This window comes from Aquarana catesbeiana, linkage group LG11 (assembly GCF_042186555.1).
Source record: "Aquarana catesbeiana isolate 2022-GZ linkage group LG11, ASM4218655v1, whole genome shotgun sequence".
Taxonomy (NCBI): domain Eukaryota; kingdom Metazoa; phylum Chordata; class Amphibia; order Anura; family Ranidae; genus Aquarana; species Aquarana catesbeiana.
In genome coordinates, this window is record NC_133334.1 from 49,884,626 (window position 1) to 49,902,771 (window position 18,146).

An 18,146-nucleotide genomic window follows, 5' to 3' on the forward strand; every position below is an offset into this window, starting at 1 on the left:
TCTTCTGCTTTTGTTGTTTTAACTTTGGATAGTAAAACATTTTTTTTTGCCAGTAAATACCTTATACAGCCAGCTTCCTGTTTCTTGCCTGGTAAAAAGCCTAGGATTATGACACCATGCACAGCTCTCCCTCTTGTGGGAGTTTGTCAGGAAGGGAGGGAGATGAGCCATAAGAGGGCCAATGAGAGATGCAGAGCTGGAGGTGTGCCTCTGTGTGTGTGTGTCTGTAAATCTAGGAAGTGAACAGGCAGCAGCTTCAGCTGCCCACAGTTAAAATGGATGCAGCCAGACTCAGTGGAGGGAGATTTCTGCAGCATATTTGGCAAGTACAGAATCACAGTATATATAAAATAATGAGCAAAGTGGTTGGAGGGAAGCTTCAGAATGGCAAAGATGTTTTTATTACAAATTATGTGAGCAGACTGAAGTTCCTCTTTAAGGGAGTCATATTTGAGGTGAGTGCGCATTTGGGGAGCAAAATGCGGAAGTTTAAAAAACGCCAATTATTTGCACGGTGTGGGACATTTATCACATTTACAGATTTGGACATCTAATAGTCACTTAATCAATTTATAATAAGAGACATTTGTTATATGGTTATTATATAAGTGGGAACCACCTTATTTTTAATGTTTTTTTTTTTTATGGCAACGTGACCTAAAAACCAGGGTATGGAGGGTGGGGGTTGGGATATGAGTGCTATCAAAAATTGACACTCCAGAAAGTGTGGCATTCCTATAAAATCTGGGGCAGTTATAACTTCAATAAGGAGGAATACAAAATTATGTGATGACAGGGTCTCTTTAGGAAATGACAATTTTTGATAAAAAGTGAACATGAATAATTGGTATTTTGCAATTTAAAAGTTAGTATCACCACATAACCAATATTGTAAAGATTTCTTGTCAAATAATTTTTCCCCCTTTTTATATTTTTCCTCCTTGTGGCTATTCTCAGAACTTTCAGTAGTCCGAGCCAGGAGGGAACGCGTCACAGTGGCTCCAGGAAGACCTTGCAAGGCACGAGAGCCACATTATAGGCACATTATATTCGCTTAAAGATTTTGCTTCAAAGACATCTGCAAAGGGGACACAGCTATACTGCCACTGCGGCAGATGGGTTGTAGTTTTAAAAATGTACTGCAAATGTCACTGATGAGCGCCCTCATAGTCGAATGACACTTCCTACAGCTCTGAATGTGACAGCCCATGCGAAGTACAGGAAGAGCTGTAGACCGTGTCTGCAGGAGCGCACTGCACCCTTGATCCACCACCTTGTCATTACCTAAAAGCCAACAAATATTATAAAACTGGCTAATTAAAAGCGGAACTAAACCCTTCTATACATTACAGCAAAGGAAGCTGCCATCTTAGCCTTTGATCTGCAGTTGCCATGGTGCTGCACATATTGCTCTGTTATGACACCAGCCATCTAAGGGGCTTGACAGTTCAGTTGAGGGCAAAAGCGAATGACAGCATTCCCGGCATGCAACTGCTTTTTTGAAAATATGGGTTTAGTTCCACTTTAAGAGATGTAAAAATAGTCCTCTGAATGTTGGTTTTACAAATTTTAAGAATTTTAGCACATTTGATTGCAGTCTCTTACTTCCTGCTGTTTAACGGAAATTCACATATTAAGTTCCTTCCTCCTGTACTTAGAGTGTCTGTCATAGTCACATGTCTTGAATTCAAATGTTTTGGGAAACCGTTAAAACGTCAGGTTTAGTTCAGCTTTAACTGTTGCCCTTGTAAACATGGCATTTGGAGATGATTTGTATACTGCATAAAGAACTTCCCCAGAAATGTAATTTCCTGTTCATGTGATTATCTGATTTTTCCGTACTGGAACTCATCATGTGACTATGACAGACACTCGACATACAGGAAGAAAGGAAGTAACTTAAAGAGGAGGTCCAGCCCCCCCCCCCCCCCAACGAAAAATTGAAAGTCAATAGTTACAAATACTGCAGCTGCTGACTTTTAACATATGGTCACTCGCCTGTACAGGGAGCCCGCGATGTTGGCACCGCAGCCGATCTTCGGATCGGCTATTGGTTGCAGCCACCGCCATTCCTGGTAAGGGTAAATCTTTCGGCTTTACAACCGTTTCCCTACTGCGCATACACGAAGCGCGCTGCGTTTTCTAATTGGTCTGGCTGCGGGGGAAGGAATAGGGGGCTGAACTTCCGGGAGACGGTTTTCGGAAGTGGGGAACGGTACCTGTCAAAGACCCCTTCCCCCTGAAAGGTGCCAAATGAGGCGGATGAGACGGATAAGCAGAAGTTCCACTTTTGAGTAGAACTCTGCTTTTATATGTGAATTTCTGTTAAATAGCAGGAAGTAAGAGTCTGCAATGAAATGTACTACACTTCTTATATTCAGAGAACTATTTTTGACTCTTGTAAAGTGGAACTAAACCTATAGTTTAAAAAACAACTGTTACATTCACGGGAATGCTAACTCTCATTGGTTGGGCTCTCAACAAACCTGTCAAACCATGAAATGGCTGGAGTCATAACCGATCACATGTACAGTACCATGGCAGTTGCAAATAAAACAGAGGCTCGGAAGGCAGCTTCCTTGGCTGAAAGAGATAGGAGGGTTTAGTTCTGCTTTAACAAGTCCAGCAAAAAATGAGCAGTTTGTATGAGCTTCTCTTACAAATTGAAAAATAGAATTTGAGCGAGACTTTCGTCTGTGATTTTGGGAAAAATGTCAATCCTGTACAGCTGGGTTTAGTCAGAAAATATATCTTATACTTACTCTGGTCGGCAGATCACCAGGTCTCCCTTATTGGTACCATACGCTAATCCCAGTCCAGGCTCCGGCAACCACCGAGCCGAGTTGATGCTGACGTGACGCCTTTGGTCGGCAGGCATTGGGTACAACACGTTAAAGACACGCTAAAAGTCAAGAAAAGAAGAAAAAAAAAAAAATCAGCAAAGGTTCTACATCACCACTAAGATGTAAGCTACATCAGGTTTACATTCTCCAGGCCTGGGGAAAAGAAAAGTGCATGAGCAGCTGACAGCTACCATATTCCAGACGTCATGTTTCCAGTGTGTGAACAAAATGACAGCTGGCATACAACAATATGCTACAGGCAACCAATATTTACCTTGTATATTCAATCCTCTTGAATCTCTTCTATAATGTCCTTTTGACTTTTTTTCCCCCCTTTTTTAAATTTATTGGTTGCCAGGCATGATATGCACATACAGGATACACTAAGGCTAAACTCTGGGATAAGCAAATATTGACTAAATACAAAAGGCATCTGCATTCTTGAGTCTTTGTGTCCTTTGCAAAAAAAAACCCCAAAAAAACACTCTTTTGCACTTCTAACCGATGCAGGAGCTTCCTGTAAATAAAGGCCAGTCACTGCTGCTCTCTCTCCTTTTTCAGGGTGACTGGTCTGGTCTCCACCCCCTCCTGTAGTTTCTACATGCAGCCTGTAGAGGGTGGACCTGGATAGAGCCCTCCCACAGCCCTGCTTGCTGTACTTTACAAGGTAATAACTGGGTTAACAAAAACACATTTGGTGCACACAAAAGTGGATTTATAACCTTTGTGGACATTGAAGATATTTTAAATAAAGTTTTTGTACCTAAAGATCTGCTTTAAAGAAAGGTCCAACAAAGTTTCTTGCAAAAGGTGAATAATAAGTACCCTTTCTGGTGGGCAGACACTCCTAGCTTTGCGCTCCTAAGGTGGCAGAAGAACAACTTAACAAAACTTCCAAGTGTGTCAGATGCCTGGTCCCGCCACCTCTAGGCCAATACTGCTATCATAGCTCTTAAAGGAGGGTGAAAACAGGAATCACTGCCCACCAGAGAAGTACTGTCCATCTTCTTTTGCAGGGAGCTGTAGTTCTAAAGCCTAAAGTTTTTTTTACCTGAATGCATTCTCTGAATTAAAGTGGGAGTAAACTCCCATGGACCATTTTCACCTATAGGCAAGCCTATGGTAAGGCCTACCTATAGGTACGGTAAATATCTCCTAAACGTGCAATGTTTAGAGGATATTTACTTGTGAAGCCTACAGTGGCTTCAGAAGCGCATGCGCTCTGAAGGAACGGCATACAATGCATACCTTCAGAGCCCTGTGACGTGAAAAGCACCTTGCAGGCGCTGCAGGATTTCAGTCCTTCACGGCGTGGTGGGTTATCAATTGTTTTCCTGGTGACTATGGTCCCAGCTGCCTTGAGATCATTGACAAGATTCTCCCGTGTAGTTCTGGGCTGATTCCTCACCGTTCTCCTATCACAAACTCCATGAGGTGAGATCTTGCATGGAGCCCCAGACCGAGGGAGATTGACAGTTATTTTGTGTTTCTTCCATTTGCGAATAATTGCACCAACTATTGTCACCCTCTCACCAAGCTGCTCGTCTTGTAGCCCATTCCATCCTTGTGTAGGTCTACAATCCTGTCCCTGACATCCTCGGACAATTCTTTGGTCTTGGCCAAGGTGGAGAGATTGGAATCTGATTGAGTGCTGTGGAGAGGTGTCTTTTATACAGGTAACAAGCTAAGATTAGGAGCACTCCCTTTTAAGAGAGCTCCTAATCTCAGCTCGTTACCTGTGTGGAAAACACCTGGGAGCCAGAAATCTTGTTGATTGAGAGGGGATCAAATACTTTTCACTCATTAACGTGCAAATCAATCTATAACTTTTTTGAAATGCGTTTTTTCTGGATATTTTTGCTGTTATTCTGTGTCTCGCTGTTAAAATAAATCTACCATTAAAATTATAGACTGATCATTTGTCAGTGGGCAAACATACAAAATCGTCAGGGGATCAAATACTTTAACCTCACTGTACTTACCTGAACTTGTAAAGGAAACTTGTAAGTTCTGTATATAATTGTATTCTATTTTGTATGTATTGCACTCTGCCCTCACTGTGCAAACAGCGCTAATAAAGTTTTCATTACACGTTTGCATTCTTTTGAGTCCTGATTAGAATTAGTCTGCCTATGTTACGCCCCTTGTTACCATAAACTTACAATTGTAATATTAATGTGATACCTACGTAATCATGTGTATAAAAACCTTCAATTGTGTCATAATAAAGCAGAACAGTTATTTGGAAAGATGCTGAGTATATCTTTTGTGTGTTCCCCACTGGAGTAGTTATTAATTTGGAACCACTAAAAGAAGTCTATAAAATTTCATGTCAATCCCAATCCAGCGATGTGCACAAGACTACTTTGGCTCTCTCTCTCCTCACTGGTTTAGACAAACCAGGGGAAGCCATTGGCTCCTGCTGCTGTCAATCACAGCCAGTAAGGAGGGAGCAGGGGGTGGGGGTCCAGCCATGCTCTGTGTGACTTACGGAAACAGAGCAAGCTTGGGATCAAGCATGCACGAGTGCCCTCATAGCAAGCGGCTTGCTATGGAGGCACCACTGGGGGTGGAGTTAGCGGAACCAGGAGGGCAAGCGGGGGACCACAGAAGAGGAGGATGGGGGCTATGCCCAAAACCACTGCACAGAGCAGGTGAATATAACATGTTTATTTTTTTTCAAAAAGGAAAAGTTTACAAGCACTTTCAATGTACAAAACAGATTGTCAGCTTGAAATCATCTTGACAAATACTACAACCTACAGCAGCCTCAGAGGAAAGGTGTTTAAAAAACAAAACAAAAAAAAACAAAAAACAAAAACAAAAAAACAAAAAAACTGAAGGCCCCCCTCCCCCTTCATTTTTAACTTTTCCCCCAGCTACATCACTAGCCTAGTCTAAAAATACCAACCTAATAACCCTCTTCGTTCCTCCCAAGACCTCCTGCTCTCTAGCTCCCTCATCACCTCCTCCCGTATCCGCCTCCAGGACTTCTCCCGAGCCTCGCCCATCCTCTGGAATTCCCTACCCCAATCCGTCAGACTGTCTCCAAAATTATCCACTTTTAGGCGATCCCTGAAAACTTTCCTCTTCAGAGAAGCCTATCCTGCCTCGATCTAACAACTGCACTATTTTCTCCATTAGCCCATCCCCCACAGCTATTACCCTTTTGTAGAACTTGACCCTCCCTCCTTGTAAGTTCTAACGAGCAGGGCCCTCTGATTCACCCCGTGTTGCATTGTATTGCAACTGTACTGTCTGCCCTCATGTTGTAAAGTGATGCGCAAACTGTCGATGCTATATAAATCCTGAATAATAATAATAACAACAACAACAACACAACAACAACAACTTTACCCACAACACAAAATTTCAGACACAAAACCATAAAAGGATTCAGAATTATAATAGTATGGTCAATTTTTAGACAGCACGTGAAAATAAAATCAACGCATGGAATACATGTTTTGTTCATCTAGGAAATAAGTGTGGAGATTTCCTATAACTGCAGCTGCCATGACCATTTTTGGCTGTAGTGTAGAATAGGGATTGGACAGGCTGATAATCTCTATCTGGTGGGATGAGGACACATGTGGAATACTACATCCAATGTGACGTCTCACTAGTCCGGCCTTATCTGCTGTACGATGGGGGGGTGGGGGTGGGGGGGTGTTTGCACGCAATGTGCCACTGATAGATAAGCCATTAAGACTTCATGAAGAAGAATCGATAGCGGCACAGGGATACTGAAGTCTGGAGCAAGTGGGTGGAAGCAGATGTATTAAATGTCCTAATGTCAATAAGTGGCTTAACCCCAAAGTGCCATGGTCCCCCCTCCTATAGGTTATTCCATGCATGTACAATGCCACTAGCACAATTGCAGGAAAAAAAACCCTAATAAGCCTTCCATCAGATTGGCAGCTGATTTCTCCAAGCTCCTGCACTGTTAAAAAGGAAATTAAATCTTCCATAGTTCTGTTATTATATTAAAGTGTTCTGAGCTAAAAGAAAACATGTAATACATCTTTGCAATATATGCACATTGTCCCAGGTTTATTTCTTTAACCACTTGCTTACTGGGCACCTTCTACCCCCTTCCTGCCCAGGCCAATTTTCAGCTTTAAGAGCTGTCGCACGTTGAATGACAATTGCACGGTCATGCAACACTGTACCCATATGAAGTTTTTTTTCACACAAATAGAGCTTTCTTCTGGAAGCATTTAATCACCACTGGGTTTTTATTTTTTGCTAAACAAAGCAAAAAAGACCGAAAATTGTGGAACAAAACATTTTTCATATTTTGTTATAACATTTTGCAAACAGATTTTTCTCCTTCACTGATGTGCGCTGATGAGGCTGCACTGAGAGGTGGCACTGATGGGCGCCGATAGATGGCACTGATTAGCAGCACACGTGGGCGATAAGGGGACCAATGTCCCTCTAATTCCTCTAACAGAGGTTTTTTTTTTTTCCCCTTCATGCTAACAGTGTGCAGGAAAAAAAAAATAAATTAAAATGATAACTGGCATCTGTTTCCGTGATCAGCTGTAGCTCCAGCCATAATTCTGGTATTTAAAGTCAAAGCAATGTTGTACATTCCCAGCTAGGCAGTCAGTAAGTGGTTCAAATGATAACACATGGAAATGTGCATGTACTGCAGAGAAATACCTAAAAGGGTAACTCCACTTTCGTGGGGAAAAAAAAAGCAAATAAAAATAAATTACACAATTGCAACTTACGTCATATTGTAATTGAATGTTATTAAAAATAACCTTTCCTTTTCAATCTGCAGTTCTGTAAAATGCAATGCAATGTAATATGGCTACCTAGAGGTGTTCTGTACACAGAATGGGTACAGAACGCCCCCCAAAAACAATTTCCTACTTGTGTGATTGGCTCACAGATTTACAGATTTCCCCAGAAGTCTGCACTAAGATTCAAGTCAGATTTTTGGCATCCCCTGCAACAAAAATGTCATTTTTGGCGAGATACTTCCAATAAGAAATCACATCTAAAAAGGGATGCAGACCCTGCAATTTTCCTTATTAGAGCCCTGCAGGTGCAGCAGCGGGTTGATAATCAAGAAACCACTCCCACTAGATTACCTTTCCATAAACACACAAGGAACAGAATAGGTAGGAATCTGCAAACAAAGTTTGTTAAAACCCTTGCAATGTACATAGATCACCCAGAGGAGAATGTTTTTTTTTTCAAATAAAAGTGGAGTTTTTTTTTTTAAATATATATAAATAAAATGTGTGTATGTGTATATATATATATATATATATATATATATATATATATATATATATATATATATATATATATATATATATATATATATATATATATATATATATACACACACACATATATACACACGTGTGTGTGTGTGTGTGTATGTGTATATATATATACATATATATACATACACACACACACACACACACACACACACACACATTATGTCTCAATGGCATGCCATAGATGAGAGGAACTATGCTGTTAATTTGAATGATAAAGTATTAAGCACAGAAAGTATGCAAGGGTGTAGGGTATAGAAAAGCTTGTAATCCTATTACAAAGAACAGTGGTAACTGGTTATATTTAGTGATGGTCCTTTATATCTTAAAAAGCATGTAGCCATTTTATAACACAAGTGGTGCGGCCGTCCTCCATGAGACACTATAAATATCATGGCAGATGAGCGCTCGCTTTTGACATTTGCTTGCACAGATCTGACCTGACATTTTCAGAAGTGGCCTTACCTAGAAAGAACAATTCTAAATTTCCACAGGTTTACCCATACATTAAATGTATGTCTGTTCAGTGGTATCAAACGCTTGGAGATTGTATGGGCTAGCCCTCTGTGCACCTTGTCTGTTATTAGGAAGAAACCTATAGAATATTACTAGATCATTTTACATAAGGATAGCGTATCCACTGGCGTTCTTTGAGCTATTAAGCTCTCCTTAGTACTTTGTGTTTGTTTAAGTTTTCTAAACTGGTCATTAAGATCCAGAGTCTGTGCCTGCTTTCAGCGTCTAACCTCCGCTCTTTCCTCGCGTACATTCGATCCCCAGAGAGCTTTCAGGCTCATGTTGGCGATAAAGGCTTATCCATTCAACCCCTGTGCGGAGGCCGCATGTGTCATAATTACTGAGGAAGCTGCTTCTAATCGCATGACACTGTTTTATACAGAATTAACAAGATTGGAACTTTAGAAGAGATAATCAGTGGCACCGCCTGTGCTACTGTATATTCCCTAAACCCCAGCCACCATCCAGCCCGCGTCCTCTCCTCTCTGCAAATGTCATTTGCAAAGCCCTCCATCACGGCCTGCAGCGTTGCCTTAAAAACCTCCTTCCTGATGGTGCCACGAGCGTCGCTCTCATAATCCTGCACCTGTGCCCTGCAGCCTCAATTGCTTCTGAGCTCCGCACCCTCATATAGCACCTCCAGCTCACCCCAACATTCCCCAGCGGGTGCGGTTGCCATGGTGCCAGTGTCAGGTTGCAAACGGCTCCTTGTAATTAGAGCACTGACCTGCCGACCATGACTATCTAGTTGGATCCTTAACAGTGGAGGTTCAGCTTAATTACCTGTCGGGTCAGCTGCCACTCATTCTACCCTTCAATATTAAGTGACCATTAAGCCTAAAAAGCAAGGACCTAAAGGATCTGCACCAGAAACATTGACAAGCTGAAGCTTTCACCAAGAAAAATATTGCAGATTAATATTCTACAATGGAGAAAGCAGTTCTGCGTGCATGAGAAGTACTTATGAAGAGTAAAAGCATTTTTGGCAAATTTATCTTTGCAAGAACAAATGCACTTGTCAGATTCTGGGTTTACTAATGTACTGACCAGCAAATGGCTATAAACATGACTATTAATATAAAAAGTGTAAAGTCATCCTACAGTCGGTTTTCAGTGATAAATGTACTTCAGTTTTCACCTTTCTCATTTGCCTCTTTTAATCTTCCTCCGATATTTCTCTACACTTATTGTTGCAGCTTTTGCCTGTAAAAATATCCTTCTTTTCAGTTAGGAGCCGGTCTTTTGTTAAAATAAAGTTTATAGGTTATGGTTAAAGCAAACATGTAGCAGTTCTGTATATATACACTGATCAGGCATAACATGACGACCACTGTCAGGTAAGGCCCATTTCAAACGGATGCGCTTTTGCAACGCTTTTCCAGGGCGACAAAAGTGCATGAAAACTGTTCCCCATTAACGCCTATGTAACTGTTCACACTGCAGGTGCGCTGCTCTTTAAAAAGTGCTGCATGCTCCATTGACTTACAATGGAAGGTACCTGTTTGTTGCAGTTTTCAAAAGAGTACCAAAAAGGCATCTTTCATTGTAAGTCAAAAGGAACGCATCAAAAGTGCATCGGTGTGAAAGGGCCCTAATCTGCACAAAAGGGCATCAAGAGCGCATCAGTGCAAAAAGGCCCTAAGGTAAAAAAAATATTGCCTATCTTCTTACAATGGCATCTGAAGGTGGGTGGGATATGTTGAGGTGTTGAAAATATAAAATACAGGCAAGTGTAAGGATCTGAGTGACTCTGACAAGAGCCAAATTGTAATGACTAAACGAGGGGGTCAGAGCATCTCCAAAACTGCAGCTCTTGTGGGACGTTTCTGGTCTGCAGTGGTCAGATCTACCAAAAGTGGTCCAAGGAAGGAAAATCATAGAACCAGCAAAAGGGTCATGAACCGCTAAGCTCACTGGTGCATGCACAGAGCGAAGGCTGACTCGAGCAGTCTGTGTCAATAGAAGAGCTACTGTAGCTCAAATTACTGAAAGAGTTAATGCTGGTTCCAACAGAAAGTGGACAGAACACACAGCAATTGGTTGTGTATGGGGAAGGATAGTTCCAGACTGGTTGGGTGTCCATACTAACCTGTGTCCACAGGCAAACTAGCCTACAATGGGGTAAGTATCAGAACTAGATCATGGAGCAATAGAAGAAGGTTGTCTGGTCTGATGAATTCAAGAATAGTTTGAGGAACACAATGAGTTTAATTGTCGACTTGGCCGCCTCAATCAAATTGTGCCTCGGTGGGACGTGCTGGGAAAAAAGTCCAATCCATGGAGGCCCCACCTCGCAACTTACTGGTATTAAAGGAGTGTGTGTATGTATGTTATATATGTGTGTGTCTGTTACCTTCACTTTGCTTCCCTTGGTTTCACCGTCACCGGGTCTAGGGGTTCCGTTGAGTTTACTGCTGGACGACACACACACCAACACTGGAGTACGTTTTCAATGCTTTATTAAGCAGTCAAACTTTAGGAAGTAGCAGGAAAGACTGAAAAGGAAACCTTCAGGAGAAACTCAAATATCTTCTTACAAGATCTTAGCGACAAATGTCCCGGTAGAATTCAGATAATTATGTGGAATGCATTCCCCTTGTGGGACACACTCTTTGCTCGTCTGGATAGGCCTCTCTCACCGGTCTAGCAGCCAGTACGCAGCACGAATCTAAAGTCTCTGCCACAGACTTATTTGGAGGGGTAAATCTGCACGATCCTCTGCCACAGGATGCATCAGATCTTCTGCAGTGGTCAGTCACAGTGCCTGAACCTTTAAGCCGAACCGGCGACACTATGCTGTATAATTACTTCTTTTGGATACGTCCTGTAACAGAGTCACCAGGCCCCTCTATAGACCAGCACGCTGCGTGATCTCTCCAAGACGGGTCCTCCCCTGGGATCTCCTCGGCTGTCCAGCTTTGTCACACAGGACCAACAGCTCAGGACCATTCCTCGGCCGCGGTGGTAGGCCCCAGACAAGCCTCTTGACCCACCCCTGCGCCGCAGCATCGTGGGCCTCCTGATCGGAGGACCACGAGGTAGCTCCTTAACGCATACCTGTTGGCCAGGAGGGCCAGCAGGGGGCTGCAAAACGACCTTAGAACATGGCGTCTGTCCCATAAATACCCCCTTCCCAGAATGCAACTCGGAGGACCACCTCCACCGAGCTTGTCTCCGAGACAGAGGAACATCTATACACTTCGACACGTTGCCTTTCCAACACTGACCAGTGGTAACAGCGACACCCACCGGTCAGCACGGAAGCACACACGTCGTCAGCCAAGCTGGAAGAGGCGAACTTTTAACCTTCCTAACACACAATTTACCTAATCTGCGGTAGATTGTAAATCTACCAGCACATAAATAAATAAATAAATAAATAAATATATATATATATATATATATATATATATATATATATATATATATATATATATATATATATATATATATATATATATATATATATATTTTTTTTTTTTCCTTTTTGAAGTGTAGAGTAGGACCGCACACAGCTTTTAATCTAGTGCCAGCAAAGTCCTCCCACTGACCATGTATATACAAGAATAAAGTTCCAGAGGTTGCTGCACTTAAAAATTGTTGCTTTATTCCATCAAATCTTTGGAAAAAGATATGATGGAATAAGTAGGTAGAATCATTCCAGACAAAATCGTTACAATCATCTGTTCAGACAAAGATTACGTTTCGGGCTGATTTGTTTGCGCCCTTCCTTAGATCGGTCAGAATACACATGTGAGTCAGAACAGATGTGTTCTGACTGATCTAAGGAAGGGCGCAAACAAATCAGCCCGAAAACGTAATCTTTGTCTGAACAGATGATTGTTCTTTTTCCAAAGATTTGATGGAATAAAGCAACAATTTTTAAGTGCAGCAACCTCTGGAACACACATTTTATATATTTTTTTTTTTTATCTACCATTTCTAAGCGAGATCAACATCAAACACCTACAAAAAACATCATGGGAGCAATAGAGACTGGCACAGGCAATAATAATAAGTGCTATTTGGTGGGTGGCTTGTGGCACCAGTCATTTTTTTCTGAGGACTCCAGGAAGAGGGGCTACATGATGGCCGCTGACAAACGCCTGGGAATACTGCTGCCCCTTTTTTTTTTTAGGTCTGCTGAGAAGTCGGGCCTTCGACTCTGCTGCAAGCTCAAAACTTGGCAGCTGCGAGGAGGAGGGAGAGGGGTTGCTGAGGCCTTGGTGTCAGGGACGAGTCAAAGTAAGGAAATGGATTCACTGAAATTAGAAGAGCGAGGGAGGCTTGGCATGTGTTCAGATTCCTATAGAAGCACAGCCAGCCTGTGTGTGCTGAGTTACTGGACTACCCGCCTGCATGCCAATTTATTTCTGGCATCTCAGCGGAGGTCTGAAAACATCACGGTTATACACAAGCTAATGGGCTTTGGGGAATTTCACATTCGCTAACAGGCAGCAGGGCGCGAAGACCGTGTATTTAAATCTAGGCAGTATGAACAGGCTGAAAGTGGTGATCGAGAGTGTGTGAAGTGCTTGATGATCATCAGCTACAGAAAAAAAAAAAACGAAATTCAGAGTACATTACATAAAATCAAACCGAGCTTTCATTTTCAACCTGCGCTAGAAAAACGACACAGCTGGAATCAGATCCAGTGATGGTAACACAGAACAACACTAAAAGTACTGATTTTAAAAAAGTATTAAAATGTATTTATAGCCAAAAAAATTTTATGGTAGAAAAGTGTTTTTGCCGACTATGTACCATTAAGGAAATTTCCCATCACTTACTGCTGTAGAGATGCAACAGGAAGTTAGTGGAAATCTCACAATATGAGGACAACTCCCCTGCTAGACAAGTGTCCTCATTGGAAGATTTCCGCTCACCTCTTGTTCTGAGGACAACTCTAAAATTTTGGACCGCTTCTGGTAATTCTGGTCACCAGTACAAATAGAGGTGATGAAACTCCCAAATGTAGAGATGCAGACTTAAAGCAGAGTTCCACCCACTTTTACAAGATGGTCTTGAACTAAAGACCACCCCTCGTTTTTGGAAATCAATTTTTTTTCTTTCCTAGCTTTTTAGAAGTACTAAGTGTACTTCCATCCTAAGCCAGCGCAGTACATCACATCCTCTACTGCGGCGAGCCCTCCTTCTCGCCCGCTGCCTTCTGGGACCTGTGTGTCCCAGAAGACGAGCTGGCCATTTACAAAGCGTCATGCGACTCACGCATGCGCAGTAGGAAACCGGCTGTGAAGCCTGAAGGCTCCACTGCCGGTTTCCCTTTGTTGGAATGGCGGCGCCTGCACCCGAACCGGTGGACAAATTGGCCTCGGGGGGGCCGACATCGCGGGCTCCCTGGACAGGCAAGTGTCCTACAGTACTTGTAGCTGCTGAATTTAAAAAAAAAAAATTTTTTTGCTGCTGGAACTCTGCTTAAAAAACGTTCAGCCAGGTATGGTACATACATAGGACCAAAATTAACTGTATAAAATATCCATACCTGGAATTCATCTTTAATTCCCCATTCTGAACAACTAATAGAGAATTGTCATGTAAGAGGAATGAAAAGCAACATACAGTACCTGTTTTTTTTTTTTTTTTTTTTTAACTTAAGTGGATGTAAACGCTTATATATCCAGTGAAGTGACTGATGAAGCTGAAACAAATCCTCCTACATAAGTTGTACCTGATTGTCTGCAGTCTTCTCTGCATCTGTTCAAAGTCCATAATATTTCAAACCTGTCTGAGCCGTTAGAAAAAAAGGGGGCGGAGAGCTGGAATTACACTCTGCAGAGCTCAGTGAGGAGAGCTCTGAGAGCCGATTAGAGGGAAGGCACACTACTCTCCCCACCCCCACAGCATAAAGTAACAGAGCTGAGGCTGTCAATCAGCTGGAGCCCCCCCTCCCCCATCACCAATTTGTTCTTGGTGCTAGGAAAACTTGTCAGAAGTGAGTTATGCTGATTAGCAGCAGAACAAAACAGCAGACAGAAATGAAGCTTAGTGCTTTTAAATGAGACAAGTACACATTATAGAGGGATATCCTTTGTTCATATTTTATGTCTGGGGTTTACAGCCACTAAGTATCTTTTCACTTTTTTTGCATTCACATTTTCTACCGATCGCTAAGGCTATTCTATTTTGTTTATCGTTTTTCATTTATTTTGTCTCTTGCATTATGACGAGTCCTCTTTTTGTGTACAGCATATGTGCTGACCTGAAGCAGTATTTTAACCTAAACATTTTATTCATTAATGACATGAATATTTTTACATCCTAATAGGCTCCAGCTGGCTGATCTTTCTTCACTGGCTTCTTATTGGTTTTATCAGTGGCTTATGATGCATAAGCACCTATCTCTACACCAGATTCCCACCTCCAAGACTACGCTCTGTGAGCGAGACGAAACGCGTTGGTCACATGGCATGGATGGAGCCGGGCTGAAGTCGTGTCTATTGATCCTGTATTTGGGCTGTGATCGTGTGCGGCAGTTTGATCTGTTTGTCTCCTGCAAATAATTCATGTTTAAAAAAATGTTAAAAAAAAACTTTCATCAAATGGACTAAATGGACATATATCAGACGTGACTGGTCTTATTGGTGCCACGTGAAGCTGTTGGATCACTCAGCAGCACTCTAAGAAGCCTGCTTTTTTTGGCTGCATGAGGTTGTATAAAGTCCAGAATAAATGAGATTGGTCATGATAGGAATAGAAGGTGTACCCTTGATGGCCTTCTCCTTGCCAACTGCTGTCTCTGGCTTCATCACTTATAGATTCAAGTACTGAATCTATTGGATCAGCATGACAGCCAGGCATCTAGTATTTTATCTGGAAGGAGAGGGCAGCAACATACATAACCTAGGCTTCATTTATAAGGGGGAAGTTTATTACATAGGCAATATAGCCATTTTCCCTTATTAAAGCAAACCTATCGTAAGAGGAATAAAAAGGGTGCTGCTATTTGCTGACCATTAGATGCATTCTTCACGTGTAATGTGTCTACACCACTCCCTGTGGTCTCCCGCAGCCTCACCAGATACAAGTTATTTCATTCTTACCTATTTTCTCCTAAAAATTAATTTATCTCATTTTTTATGCTACTATACTGCGATTGCATTTTCTATGCCCTTTTTTCCTCTCTGAGTTTTTTTATTACTCCTGTTTTTGGAGAGATAAACATTCTTACAGTGTCTGCAAATGTCAGTTGACTGGCTGTCTCTGGTTTCAATACCCTCCGAATGATCTGTATAATACAAGTCCAGGACTCACAAGGATTAAAACCAGAGCGCCAGCATGACAGCATTTTCAGAACAGGTCAGTTAAGGCGGCCTCCATGTTCCTCTAACAGTTCAGTTTTATTTTACGTGCCATCTATGGTTGCTCATTAATAATAAACACAGCTATGACATATTCAATAAAGAAAATGATGAGAAACACAAGAACTTACCCTCATAGACGTCTCTCCTCCGTGTGGTTTTTGCAGCCGGAAGACCTGAGCCACCATGTGTTCTGTGGAAGGATGCAGCAGGATTCTGCGTGAGGCAAGGCCAACCATAACGTACCGGCCCATCGGAGACAAACTTACAGAGATGGCATTGGGACCTGCACAGAGATGATGTAGTCAGTCAAACATCTAACACCCAAGTACATTTGTTTTTATGCAGAACAGTTATTCCTGTGTATCCAAGCAATGTTATGTGCATCATTGATGTCAATGGGTGGTATCTAAAAAAAAAAAAAAGCGCATTAGAAGACACCTATACAGCTAGCAAATGGCAGAAAGTTATGTGAAGTGGAACTCCAGCCAGTAACATTTTCCCTTGTTTGGATATAGTAATGAAGTTAGACTTTTAATCAGATTTTCTTCTTTGCTGCCTGTCTCTCTTCCGGAGAGATCAGGTAAAAAGAATGCCAGCACTTCAAAGGCCCCTTTCATCCTGGCACACTCTGCCAGCAGGTCCGCTTGCTCAGCGGAGAAAATCTTTATGCCAATCCCCGCTGAGCAGACGGATGACAGGTCTGTGTCTGCTCCGCTTATGCGGAGCAGAAACAGACACAACCCACTTTCCTGTATAGACTGTCGAATGTAAACGGACTGTATGGACCGCCATCTGATCCACCAGACGGATGGGGAACAGATCCCCCATAGGACTATTTTTTAGCGGACAGGACGTCAACGAACATGTGTTGCCTCTCCATAGAAGGGAATGGATGGTCTGATTGGTCCGCCCATGTGAAAGGGGCCTTACACAACTTCAATTTACTAGTGTTTGGCAAACCAACATTTCAAGGACATGCATCAAGGTAATAACCTTTGTTAAAGAGGACTTGCATGCCCTTCAAATATCAGGTAGCACCGATTAGTGTGCACTTACACTTGCAAATGCACCCTGCCTGCGGTTATATGCGAGAACCCCAGTAGGGGTACCAGCAATTAGCTGCGAAAGGAAGCCCCATTGGAAGCAATGGGAGGCTGCCACAGCTAGTTGTGCCCACTTGCATGTAACCTCTCATGAAGAAATTACGTGAGTGATCTACCCTTTACCCAGACAGTTTGTGCCTAGGGCTGATCACTAGCATGCGATTGCTGCATGATAGATCACACGCGAGTGGGTGCAATTAGCTGCAGGCGCCAGCAGCCTCCTCGCTTGCTTTCGATGGGGCTGCCTCTCGCAGTTCCACAACGAGTATAACATGCATGCTTTATACTGCATATACAGACAGATTTTACTGCTGTAAGTTTACTACCACTTTAAGCCTGGTACACATGTAAAGTTTTTTTTTTGTTCCACTCAGTGGGTTGAACAAAAAAAATTGACAGACCACCGTGCCAACACAAGCAATGTTAGTGCGATGATCTTCCGTGCTGTGCCTCTGATCTAACAAGCGGACTGTCCCCCACTCCCACCAGAACACACTGATCAGCTGCGAGTGCTGATCGGATGCTGGTTTTCCAGCATGTACTTCCAACAAAAGCTGGTCGTTAGATTGGCTTTTGTTGGAAAGACAGCTGTAAACACTGACCGAATGTTGGCTGGTTCCTGTGGAACTGGCTGATATTCGACCCATGTGTACCCAGCCTTAGAGTCAATGAAAATTGCCTAAAGAGTGCTAAATTTCTCTATCAGATGTTTGGACAATAAAACCATTGGCTGTGCGCCCTTTTTCAAGATTAGCATTGGAGATACATGTGTGGAATGGAGTCAGATACATCCTTCTGGAGACATTTCATTCATTTTATTTACTGATGACACGGCAGGAAATCTATCCAAAGTTAGAGGAAAGCCTTCCTTTGAGAGTTATGTGGGTAGGTGCCCCACCTATTTGGGGGATTTTTTTTACTATTTGATAATGTCAACAAGGGGATTTCCTTTCACCTTATGTCCCAGTGACCACTGCCATGGAGACAGGAGGTGAGGGAAAGTCTCCCCATTGAAGACACATATGCTTATAAAGCAATGGTTGTAACTCTTCATAAAGT

At 42.4% G+C, this 18,146-nt stretch overlaps 1 protein-coding gene across 6 annotated transcripts in view; it reads right to left on the reverse strand.

Annotated features, from left to right (window-relative positions):
- AMBRA1 (autophagy and beclin 1 regulator 1) overlaps positions 1-18,146 on the reverse strand; it is a 168,835-nt gene that overhangs the window by 22,763 nt on the left and 127,926 nt on the right. For all 6 annotated transcript variants that reach the window (XM_073604293.1, XM_073604291.1, XM_073604294.1 and 3 more), the window contains 2 exons: positions 16,113-16,267; positions 2,763-2,902 (listed from right to left, as the gene is read on the reverse strand). In XM_073604293.1, coding sequence (XP_073460394.1) covers positions 2,763-2,902; positions 16,113-16,267 — 295 coding nt within the window. The remainder of the gene's footprint in view (positions 1-2,762; positions 2,903-16,112; positions 16,268-18,146) is intronic.